Source organism: Pristiophorus japonicus, chromosome 7 (genome assembly GCF_044704955.1).
Source record: "Pristiophorus japonicus isolate sPriJap1 chromosome 7, sPriJap1.hap1, whole genome shotgun sequence".
NCBI classification, from domain to species: Eukaryota; Metazoa; Chordata; class Chondrichthyes; family Pristiophoridae; genus Pristiophorus; species Pristiophorus japonicus.
This window is the reverse complement of record NC_091983.1, coordinates 214667712-214680548: the sequence shown is the minus strand read 5'-3', so window position 1 is coordinate 214680548 and position 12837 is coordinate 214667712. Positions and strand designations below refer to the sequence as shown.

At 48.3% G+C, this 12837-nt stretch overlaps 1 protein-coding gene across 1 annotated transcript in view; it reads right to left on the bottom strand.

Moving 5' to 3' along the window:
* The window catches only part of thumpd2 (THUMP domain containing 2), a 61734-nt gene extending 55518 nt beyond the window's left edge, over positions 1 to 6216 (bottom strand). The window contains exon 1 of the mRNA XM_070885779.1: positions 6072 to 6216. Within this exon, the coding sequence (XP_070741880.1) occupies positions 6072 to 6176 (105 nt within the window). The 5' untranslated portion in view covers positions 6177 to 6216. The remainder of the gene's footprint in view (positions 1 to 6071) is intronic.
* Between the last annotated feature and the right edge of the window lie 6621 nt (positions 6217 to 12837).

Sequence of the window (12837 nt, the reverse complement as noted above, 5' to 3'; positions counted from 1 at the left end):
GGTCCCCTGCGGTCATCCCCCTGCAAAACAGATACACTGCTTTGAGTACTGTTGAGGGGGATGACTCATCAGGGGAGAGCAGCAGCAGCCAAGTTCATGGCACAGTGGCTGGCTCTGCTGCACAGAAGGGCAGGAAAAAGAGCAGGAGAGCGATATGCCTTGGCTTTAACACTATCCTTAATTTCCCTTGTTAGCCATGGTTGAGCCATCTTCCCCGTTTTATTTTTACTCCAGACAGGGATGCATAATTGTTGAAGTTCATGCATGTGATTTTTAAATGTTTGCCATTGCCTATCCACCGTCAACCCTTTAAGTATCATTTGCCAGTCTATTCTAGCCAATTCACGTCTCATACCATTGGGTGCAGGACATTCTGAAATGGGAGGGAGAACAGCCAGTTGTCGTGGTGCACATTGGTACCAACGACATAGGTAAAAAAAGGGATGAGGTCCTACGAAAAGAATTTAAGGAGCTAGGAGCTAAATTAAAAAGTAGGACCTCAAAAGTAGTAATCTCGGGATTGCTACCAGTGCCACGTGCTAGTCAGAGTAGGAATCGCAGGATAGCGCAGATGAATACATGGCTTGAGCAGTGGTGCAGCAGGGAGGGATTCAAATTCTTGGGGCATTGGAACCGGTTCTGGGGGAGGTGGGACCAGTACAAACCGGACAGTCTGCACCTGGGCAGGACCGGAACCAATGTCCTAAGGGGAGTGCTTGCTAGTGCTGTTGGGGAGGAGTTAAACTAATATTGCAGGGGGATGGGAACCTATGCAGGGAGACAGAGGGAGACAAAAGCAAAAGACAGAAAGGAGATGAGGAAAAGTGGAGGGCAGAGAAACCCAAGGCAAAGAACAAAAAGGGCCACTGTACAGCAAAATTCTAAAAGGACAAAGGGTGTTAAAAAAGCAAGCCTGAAGGCTTTGTGTCTTAATGCAAGGAGTATCCGCAATAAGGTGGATGAATTAACTGTGCAAATAGATGTTAACAAATATGATGTGATTGGGATTACGGAGACGTGGCTCCAGGATGATCAGGGCTGGGAACTCAACATCCAGGGGTATTCAACATTCAGGAAGGATAGAATAAAAGGAAAAGGAGGTGGGGTAGCATTGCTGGTCGTTTTCACAGGTGTTCCAATGAAAGACCTAAAATTACAGGTCCTGAACTACATCCTGAAGAGTGGATTTTTTCAAAAAAACGTCTGGTGGCCATTGCACACCAGCCACCACACGGGCTTGACAGAGCTAAGTCTTGGTCCAGTGGCAAGGATTACCCAAGATGACATACTTACATAGGAGGCTGTCCGGAGAAGGTTGAGTAGGTTGATTCTGGGGTTGAGGGGTTGACTTATGAAGATAGGTTGAGTAGGTTGGGTCTATACACATTGGAGTTCAGAAGAATGAGAGGTGATCTTTGAAACATAAGATAATGAGGGGGCTCGACAAGGTGGATGAGGAGAGGATATTTTCACTCATAGGGGAAACTAAAATTAGGGGACAGAGTGTCAGAATAAGGGGCTGCACATTTAAAATTGAGATGAGGATGAATTTCTTCTCTTAGAGGGTTGTAAATCTATGGAATTCTCTGCCCCAGAGAGCTGTGGAGGCTGGATCATTGAATATATTAAGGTGGAGATAGACAGATTTTTGAGCGATAAGTGAATAAAAGGTTATGGGAAGTGGGCAGGAAAGTGGAGCGGAGTTCATGATCAGATCAGCCATGATCTTATTGAATGGCGGAGCAGGCACGAGGGGCCAAATGGCCTACTCCTGCTCCTATTTCTTATATTCTTATGTTCACACACAGACCAATCTACACACACACACACCCATCATAGGCAGTCCCTCGAAATCGAGGAAGACTTGCTTCCACTCTAAAAGTGAGTTCTTAGGTGAATGAACAGTCCAATATGGGAATTACAGTCTCTGTCACAGGTGGGACAGACAGTCGTTGAAGGAAAGGGTGGGTGGGACTGGTTTGCCGCATGCTCCTTCGCTGCCTGCTCTTGCTTTCTGTATGCTCTCGGCGACGAGACTCGAGGTGCTCAGCGCCTTCCCGGATGCTCCCCCCCACCCCACCCAGAGCAGTCTTTGGCCAGGGACTCCCAGGTGTCGGTGGGGATGCCGCACTTTATCAAGGAGGCTCCGAGGGTGACCCCAAAATGTTTCCTCTGCCCACCTAGGGCTCGCTTGCCGTGTAGGAGTTCAGAGTAGAGCACTTGCTTTGGGAGTCTTGTGTCAGGCATGTGAACAATGTGGCCCGCCCAACGGAGCTGGTCGAGTTGGTCAGTGCTTCGATGCTGGGGATGTTGGCCTGATCGAGGACGCTAATGTTGGTGCGTCTGCCCTCCCAGGGGATTTGCAGGATCTTGTGGAGACATCGTTGGTGGTATTTCTCCAGCGATTTGAGGTGTCTACTGTATATGGTCCACGCCTCTGAGCCATACAGGAGGGCGGGTATCACTACAGCCCTGTAGACCATGAGCTTGCTGCCAGATTTGAGGGCCTGATCTTTGAACACTCTCTTCATCAGTTGGCCGAAGGCTACGCTAGTGCACTGGAGGCAGTGTTGAACCTCGTCGTCAATGTCTACCCTTGCTGATAATAGGCTCCTGAGGTATGGAAAGTGGTCCACGTTGTCCAGGGCCACGCCGTGGATCTTGATGACTGGTGTGGGGGCAGTGCTGTGTTGTGGGGTCAGGTTAGTGGAGGACCTTTGTCTTACGGATGTTTAGTGTAAGGCCTATGCTGCCTCAGTGAAGATGTTGACTATGATTTGGAGTTCAGTCGCTGAATGTGCGCAGACGCAAGCGTCGTTGGTGTACTGTAGCTCAACAACAGAGATTGGGACGGTCTTGGATCTGACCTGGAGACGACAAAGGTTGAACAGGTTCCCACTGCTTCTGTAGTTTAGTTCCACTCCAGCGGGGAGCTTGTTGAGTGCGTGAGATGGAGCATTGCAGCGAGGAAGATCGAGAAGAGATCGAGCAGACAGGAAGCAAAGAGTAGGAATAAACGGGTCCTTTTCAGAATGGCAGGCAGTGACTAGTGGGGTACCGGAAGGTTTAGTGCTGGGACCCCAGCTATTTACAATATACATTAATGATTTAGGCAACGGAATTGAATGTAATATCTCCAAGTTTTCAGTTGACACTAAGCTGGGTGGCAGTGTGAGCTGTGAGGAGGATGCTAAGAGGCTGCAGGGTGACTTGGACAGGTTCGGTGAGTGGGCAAATGCATGGCAGATGCAGTATAATGTAGATAAATGTGAGGTTATCCACTTTGGTGGCTAAAACAGGAAGGCAGAATATTATCTGAATGGTGATAGATTAGAAAAAGGAGAGGTGCAATGAGACCTGGGTGTCATGGTACATCAGTCACTGAAAGTTGGCATGCAGGTACAGCAGGTGAAGGCGGCAAATGGCATGTTGGCCTTCAGAACGAGAGTATGAGTATAGGAGCAGGGAGGTCTTACTGCAGTTGTACAGGGCCTTGGTGAGGCCACACCTTGAATATTGTGTACAGTTTTGGTCTCCTAATCTGAGGAAGGACATTCTTGCTATTGAGGGAGTGCAGCGAAGGTTCACCAGACTGATTCCCAGGATGGCAGGACTGACATATGAAGAAAGACTGGATTGGCATCGGCTTATATTCACTGGAATTTAGAAGAATGAGAGGGGATCTCATAGAAACATATAAAATTCTGACGGGATTGGACAGGTTAGATGCAGGAAGAATGTTCCCAATGTTGGGGAAGTCCAGAACCAGGGGTCACAGTCTAAGGTTAAGAGGTAAGCCATTTAGGACCGAGATGAGGAGAAACTTCTTCACTCAGAGAATTGTGAACCTGTGGAATTCTCTACCACAAAGTTGTTGAGGCCAGTTCATTAGATATATTCAAAAGGGAGTTAAATGTGGCCCTTAAGGCTAAAGGGATCAAGGGGTATGGAGAGAAAGCAAGAAAGGAGTACTGAAGTTGCATTATCAGCCATGGTGGTGCAGGCTTGAAGGGCCGAATGGACTATTCCCGCACCTATTTTCTATGTTTCTAAGCGGGTTGGCGGGATGACGCAGCCCTGCTTGACCCCGGTTCAGATATGGATTGGGTCTATGATGGATCTGTTGGGTCAGGATCACAGCTTGCATGTCATCTTGGAGCAGGCGGAGGATGGTGACAAATTTTTGGGGGCAGCCGAAATGGAGGAGGATGCGCCATAGTTGTAGTAATACCCACCCTCCTGTATGGCTCAGATACATGGACCATGTACAGTAGACGCCAATCTACATCCACATACACAGATCAATCTATACACACACAGACCAATCCATCAGCCTCATCATAGGCAGTCCCTCAGAATCGAGGAAGACCTGCTTCCGCTCCTGAAGTGAGTTCTTTGGTGGCTGTGAACAGACCAATACAAGAGCCACAGACCTTGTCACAGGTGGGACAGACATTCGTGCTCCTTCCGCTGCCTGCACTTGACATCTTCATGCTCTCGGCGTTGAGATTCAAAGAGCTCAACACCCTCCTGGATGTACTTTCTCCACCTAGGGCGGTTGATGGCCAGGGACTCCCAGGTGTCAGTGGTGATGGCTTTGAGGGAGTCCTTGTAATGTTTCCGCTGCCCACCATCGACACACAAACACAGCTCAATCTACACACACAGACCAATCTATACACACACACACACATACCCACACCAATCTATTCACACACACAGACCAATCTATGCACACACACACACACACACAGACCAATCTATACACACACACACATACCAATCTATACACATACATACACACACACACACACACACACACACACACAGACCAATCTATACACACACACACAGTAACCAATCTATACACACACACACAACCAATCTAGACACACACACAGACCAATCTAGACACACACACACACACACAGACCAATCTATACACACACACACACACACAGACCAATCTATACACACACACACAACCAATCTAGACACACACACAGACCAATCTAGACACACACACAGACACACAAACCAATCTATACACACACACAGATCAATCTATACACACACACAGATCAATCTATACACACACACACAGATCTATACACACACACACAAACACAGACTAATCTATACACACACACTACACAGACCAATCTACACACACACACTACACAGACCAATCTACACACACACACACTACACACAGACCAATCTATACACACACACACACTATACACACAGACCAATCTATACACACACACACACTATACACACAGACCAATCTCTACACACACACACACTATACACACAGAACAACCAATACACACACACACTACACACACAGAACAACCAATACACACACACACTACACACACAGAACAACCAATACACACACACCACACACCCCGACCAATCTACACAACACACACACACACCGACCAATCTACACACACACACCGACCAATCTACACACACACACACAGACCAATCTACACACACACACACAGACCAATCTACACACACACACACAGACCAATCTACACACACACACACAGACCAATCTACACACACACACACAGACCAATCTACACACACACACACAGACCAATCTACACACACACACACAGACCAATCTACACACACACACACAGACCAATCTACACACAACACACACCGACCAATCCACACACACATACCGACCAATCCACACACACAACACACACCGACCAATCCACACACACACAACACACACACCGACCAATCTACACACACACCGACCAATCTACACACACACCGACCAATCTACACACACACACATCGACCAATCTACACACACATCGACCAATCTACACACACACACATCGACCAATCTACACACACACACACACACCGACCAATCTACACACACACACACACACACCGACTAATCCACATACACAACACACACCGACCAATCTACAAATATTTTCTCGCCACTTTAACACAGAAAAGGCCTAAAAACTGTATTCATCTAAACTTGAGCGCAGTAAGAGCTTCCCGGTGCGAGCCGGAGCTGTACTCACATGGTGGGCGGCCAGTTTGAGGCACACCTCTTCCCGCAGGAAGCGCTCCAGCCCTTTGCTGGCGGTGCAGAAATAGCGGCTGCCGGGGATCCTGCCTCCCGACATGGCGCCGGCAACTCCCGGGCACCGGCCACCGCTCACTCACACCGGGCCCAAAACGACGGTTGTCAGGGAAACCAACCGGAACTCTCCTCTCAAACGGGAAGTGACGATGTTTGGAGCGGCTTTTAAATTTAAACTGCCAACCGCCAGCAGCACATCAGAATAACAACAACAACTACTACTGGCAAAGAGCGGTCGCTGGCCGGGCTGGTTCAGTGAGGGGAGGGAGGGGGATAGCGTGGTGTTGGTTCCGGCACTGCCGCAGGCTGGACTTTCTCCAGGGCAGCCTGTGTGCACACCCTGAGGCCAACTGGAGCATCGCAATAAAAACAAAATGCTGGAAATCTCAGCAGGTCAGGCAGCATCTGCGGAGGGTTCCTGCCGCTACCACCCTTCCATGCCGTGAGTTCCAGACCCCCACCACCCTCTGGGTGAACAAATGTCCCCTCTGAGGTCAGCTGGAAAAGTTCGAGATGTAACGGGTTCGGAGGGAAGGGCTGGGGAGGAAAGAACAAAAGGGAAGGTCTGATGGGGTGGAAGGTAGGAGAGACGAAGAGGCAGAAGGGGGACGATGGGCACAAATGAGACGGTAGTGGAACATGTTAAGAAACAAACAATAAGTCTAGATGGGGTGTGAATGGCGGAATCATCACTAGCTGCCATGGGAAAGAGAAAAGAAATGCGGGGCGGGGCGGGGGGGGGGGGGGGTTAAAAAAAAAACAGTAACTATTTGTACAAAGTCTCCCGACACGTAGGCAGAAGCGAGATTTAGGACAAATATCACCGACTCCGCCACCCCCAGCGCAATTTATCCTAGCCCTTTTCTATGCATGCGCCTAGCCGCAGCACCGATCTGTTGACCACGTTGCCTTCACTGTGCCGAGCAGCCCCCCAAGCACTGAGCAACCCTGCAACACCACATTGCCTCCACTGCAGTGGCGAGCCTCCGATCCATCTGGTCCAAACAGGGACTGCGGGTGGCCGAGAGCGGCGGCGGGGAGAGAAAAGAGAGAGACGGCGGGCGGGGGATGGTGGTGGTGGGGGGGGGGGGGGGGGGGGCGGAAAGGGAGAGAGACTGGGGAAATCATGTTTGACAAATTTGTTAAAATTCTTTGAGGATGTAAGGAGCAGGGTGGATAAGGGGAACCAGTGGATATGGTGTATTTAGATTTCCAGAAGGCATTTGATAAGGTGCCAGATAAGAGGTTACTGCACAAGATTAAAGCTCACGGGGTTGGGGGTAATATATCAGCATGGATAGAGGATTGGCTAACTAATTGGCTAAAAGAGTTGGGATAAATGGTTTATTCTCTGGTTGGCAATAGCTATTGGGGTGCCGCAGGGATCAGTGCTGGGACCCCAAATGTTTACAATCTATATTAGTGGCTTGGAAGAAGGGACTGAGTGTAATGTAGCCAAGTTTGCTGACGACACAAAGTTGGGGGTTAGAGCACTACTGTGAGAGTATTCAGGGGAGGGAGCATGTACTGAGTGAGTATTCAAGGGGAGGGAGCATGTACTGAGTGAGTATTCAAGGGGAGGGAGCATGTACTGAGTGAGTATTCAGGAGGAGGGAGCACTGTACTGTGAGAGTATTCGGGGGAGGGAGCACTGTACTGAGTGAGTATTCAGGGGGAGGGAGCACTGTACTGTGAGAGTATTCAGGGGGAGGGAGCACTACTGTGAGAGTATTCAGGGGGAGGGAGCGCTTCCCTCTCCACCTCTCTTGGCATCATCCATGGGGCCCATCATTGCACTCATCGATGTCTCCTCACGAGTAGCAACCCCAACTATCCCATCCTACTGTATCACCCGACCTTGCCGCCCAGCTTGCCCGTGGGGGGCTAGCCTTGCCAATCTCCTCCCCGTCCAACACATCCCTCCAAGCGCTGACCCTGCAGATGCTGGAGATGGATCAGCCATCACCGCTCCTCTCTGCATCTTGCAGAGTGTCCGTTCGCTTGCGAAAAAGGCCCTTGCCATCCAGGAGCTTATCGTGGATGATCGCATCGATATCATGACCCTGATGGAAACTTGGCTGAGGGGTGATGATACCTAACCTTTAAATGAAGCCTCTTGCCCGGTTATATCTTCCACCACTTGGCCCGCCCAGACCACCGTGGTGGCAGTGTGCCTCTCCACCAAATCATATCTTGGTCTGTCCACCTTTCTCCAGCACTTTCTCCTCCTTTGAACATCTCACCTTATTCCACTCCTCTCACCTCTCATTTAAAATTCTCGTTCTCGACCGCCCACCCTAGTACCCTCAAAATGTTATCACCGAGATATCTTCACTGCTTTCCTCCCTCAGCGTCTGCACCAAGCAACTTCTCATCCTCAGTGATTTCAACCTCCATCTCAATTCATCATGGTCTCTCTCCTCTGAGTTTACTATCCTCCTATCCTCCCCTAATCTCTCCCTCCATGTGAACTCCCCAACCCATATTCATTGCCAGCTCCTTGACGTTGTTATCTCTTGTGACCTCACTATTCCTACTGTGTCAATTGCAGATAAGGCCATATTTTGACCACTTCCTTGTATCGCACTACAACCACAACCCCCTTCCCCCACCCAATCATACTTCCTTCTGTATCCGCCCCTGGAAAAAACTCTCCAAACTCTCTGATAACTGCACTTATGAACTCCCAACTGTCCAGCCTTTGGCCCTCCATTCACCATGACATTTCTGCAGCCACCGATCTGCTCAACCACACCCTCACCACCATCTTTGATGCCCTAGTCCCTATTAAAACCATTACTCTCTCTCACCCTGGCCCTTCCCCTGGTACAGCCCTCATCTTCGATCCCTCAAGTCCAAGGGGCGCAGACTTGAAAGGGTGTAGCGGACAACTGGTTTAGCCATTCACCGCCAGATCTGGCTGGACCATATAAAGCATTATCGGGTCCGACTCTTGTCTACCAAAACTGCTCACTGTTGCAGGCTACTATTCTTTACTGCTAACTGTCTTCTTAAACCCCTATCCACTATCTCCACCACACTCTCCTACAACACCAAGTGTGAGGAACTCCTGGACTTCGTTGTCTCAAAGATTCAGGCCATCCGATCAGCTGCTACCCTTCCCCTAGCCCACCGGGCCAAACTTCCTCTGATGCTCCCACCTTCCCTAGCCCTGAACTCGCATCTTTCTCCAGTTTCTCTCCGATCTCCCCTCTTGACTTCTCCACGCTCATCTTATCCATGACACCCACTTCCTGATCCCTTGACCTTATTCCCACTAAACTGCTGACCACCCAACTTCCTTTTCTGGCTCCCATGTTAGCTGACATTGTTAACGGTTCTCTCTCTCCAGGTATTCTCCTCTCCTTCAAATCTGCCGTGATTACCCCTCTCAAAAAAACAACCCTTGACCCCACTGTGCTTGCAAGCTACAGCCCCATCTCCAACCTCCCTTTCTTCTCCAAAGTCCTTTAACATGTTGTAGCCTCCCAAATCCGTGCCCATCTTTTCCGGAACTCCATGTTTCAATCCCTTCAATCTGGTTTCCGCCCCTGCCACAGAACCGAAACGGCTCTCATCAAAGTCACAATGACATCCTTTGTGACTGTGACAAAGGAAAACTATCCCTCCTCGTCCTTCTCGACCTGTCTGCAGCCTTTGATATGGTTGATCACTCATAGAAAAATAGAAAATAGGTGCAGGAATAGGCCATTTGGCCCTTCGAGCCTGCTCCAACATTCAATAAGATCATGGCTGATCATTCCCTCAGTACCCCTTTCCTGCTTTCTCTCCATACCCCTTGATCCCTTAGCCGTAAGAGCCATATCTAACTCCCTCTTGAATATATCCAATGAACTGGCATCAACAACACTCTGCAGTAGGGAATTCCACAGGTTAACAACTCTCTGAGTGAAGAAGTTTCTCCTCATCTCAGTCCTAAATGGCCTACCCCTTATCCTAAGACTGTGTTCCCTGGTTCTGGACTTCCCCAACATTGAGAACATTCTTCCCGCATCTAACCTTTCCAGTCCCGCCAGTAAGTTTCTATGAGATCCCCTCTCTTCCTTCTAAACTTCAGTGAATAAAGGCCCAGTTGATCCAGTTTCTCCTCATATGTCAGTCCGGCCATCCCAGGAATCAATCTGGTGAACCTTCGCTGCACTCCCTCAATAGCAAGAACGTCCTTCCTCAGATTAGGAGACCAAAACTGAACACAATATTCCAGGTGAGGCCTCACCAAGGCCCTGTACAACTGCAGTAAGACCTCCCTGCTCCGATACTCAAATCCCCTAGCTATGAAGGCCAACATACCATTTGCCTTCTTCACTGCCTGCTGTACCTGCATGCCAACTTTCAATGACTGATGAACCATGACACCCAGGTCTCGTTGCACCTCCCCCTTTCCTAATCTGCCGCCATTCAGATAATATTCTGCCTTCGTGTTTTTGCCCCCAAAGTGGATAACCTCACATTTATCCACATTATACTGCATCTGCCATGCATTTGCCCATTCACCTTACCTGTCCAAGTCACTCTGCAGCCTTTTAGCATCCTCCTCACAGCTCACACCGCCACCCAGTTTAGTGTCATCTGCAAACTTGGAGATATTATACTCAATTCCTTCATCAAAATCATTGATGTATATTGTAAAGAGCTGGGGTCCCAGCACTGAGCCCTGCGGTACTCCACTAGTAACTGCCTGCCATTCTGAAAAGGACCCGTTTATCCCGACTCTCTGCTTCCTATCTGCCAACCAGTTCTCTATCCACGTCAGAACATTACCCCCAATACCATGTGCTTTGATTTTGCACACCAATCTCTTCTGTGGGATCTTGTCAAAAGCCTTTTGAAAGTCCAAATAATCCACATCCACTGGTTCTCCTTTGTCCACTCTACTAGGTACATCCTCAAAAAATTCCAGAAGATTTGTCAAGCATGATTTCCCCATGCTGACTTGGACCGATCCTGTCACTGCTTTCCAAATGCGCTGCTATTTCATCTTTAATAATTGACTCCAACATTTTCCCCACTACTGATGCCAGGCTAACTGGTCTAGAATTACCCGTTTTCTCTCTTCCCCCCTTTTTTAAACAGTGGTGTTACATTAGCTACCCTTCAGTCCATAGGAACTGATCCACAGTCAATAGACTGTTGGAAAATGATCACCAAAGCAGCAACTATTTCTATGGCCACTTCCTTAAGTACTCTGGGATGCAGACTATCAGGCCCCGGGAATTTATCAGCCTTCAATCCTATCAATTTCTCTAACACAATTTCCCACTTTACAAGGATATCCTTCAGTTCCTTCATCTCACTAGACCCTCGGTCCCCTAGTATTTCCAGAAGGTTATGTGTGTCTTCCTTCATGAAAACAGAACCAAAGTATTTGTTTAACTGGTCTGCCATTTCTTTGATCCCCATTATAAATTCACTTGAATCTGACTACAAGGGACCTACTTTTGTTTTCACAAATCCTTTTCTCTTCACACATCAATAGAAGCTTTTGCAGTAAGTTTTTATGTTCCCAGCAAGCTTCCTCTCATACTCTGTTTTCCCCCACCTAATTAAACCATTTGTCCTCCTCTGCTGCATAACAAAATTTTCCCAGTCGTCAGGTTTGCTGCTTTTTCTGGCCAATTTATATGCCTCTTCCTTGGATTTAACACTATCCTTAATTTCCCTTGTTAGCCACGGTTGAGCCACTTTCCCCGTTTTATTTTTACTCCAGACAGGGATGTACAATTGTTGAAGTTCATCCATGTAATCTTTAAATGTTTGCCATTGCCTATCCACCGTTAACACTTTAAGTATCACTTGCCAGTCTTTTCTAGCCAAGTCACATCTCATACCATCGAAGTTACCTTTCCCTAAGTTCAGGACCATAGTCTCTGAATTAACTGTGTCACTCTCCAACTTAATGAAGAATTCTACCATATTATGGTGACTCTGCCCCAAGGGGCCTCGCACAACAAGATTGTTAATTAGTCCTTTCTCATTACACATCACCCAGTCTAGGATGGCCAGCCCTCTAGTTGGTTCCTCGACATATTGGTCTCGAAAACCATCCCTAATACACTCCAGGAAATCCTCCTCCACCGCATTGCTACCAGTTTGGTTAGCCCAGTCAATATGCAGATTAAAGTCACCCATGATAACTGCTGTACCTTTATTGCATGCATCCCTAATTTCTTGTTTGATGCTGTCCCCATCCTCAGTACTACTGTGGTGGTCTGTACACAACTCCCACTAGCGTTTTCTGCCCTTTGGTATTCTGTAGCTCCACCCATACAGATTCCACATCATCCAAGCTAATGTCCTTCCTTACAATTGCATTAATTTCCTCTTTAACCAGCAACGCCACCCTACCTCCTTTTCCTTTCTGTCTATCCTTCCTAAATGCTGAATACCCCTGGATGTTGAGTTCCCAGTCTTGGTCACCATGGAGCCATGTCTCCGTGATGCCAATTATATCATATCCGTTAACTGCTATCAGCGCAGTTAATTCGTCCACCTTATTCCGAATACTCCTCACATTGAGGCACAGAGCCTTCAGGCTTGTCTTTTTAACACCCTTTGCTCCTTTAGGATTTTGCTGTCATGTGGCCCTTTTTGCTTTTTGCCTTGGGTTTTTCTGCCCTCCACTTTTACTTTTCCGCGTTCTATCTTTTGCCTCTGCCCCCATTCTACTTCGCTCTGTCTCCCTG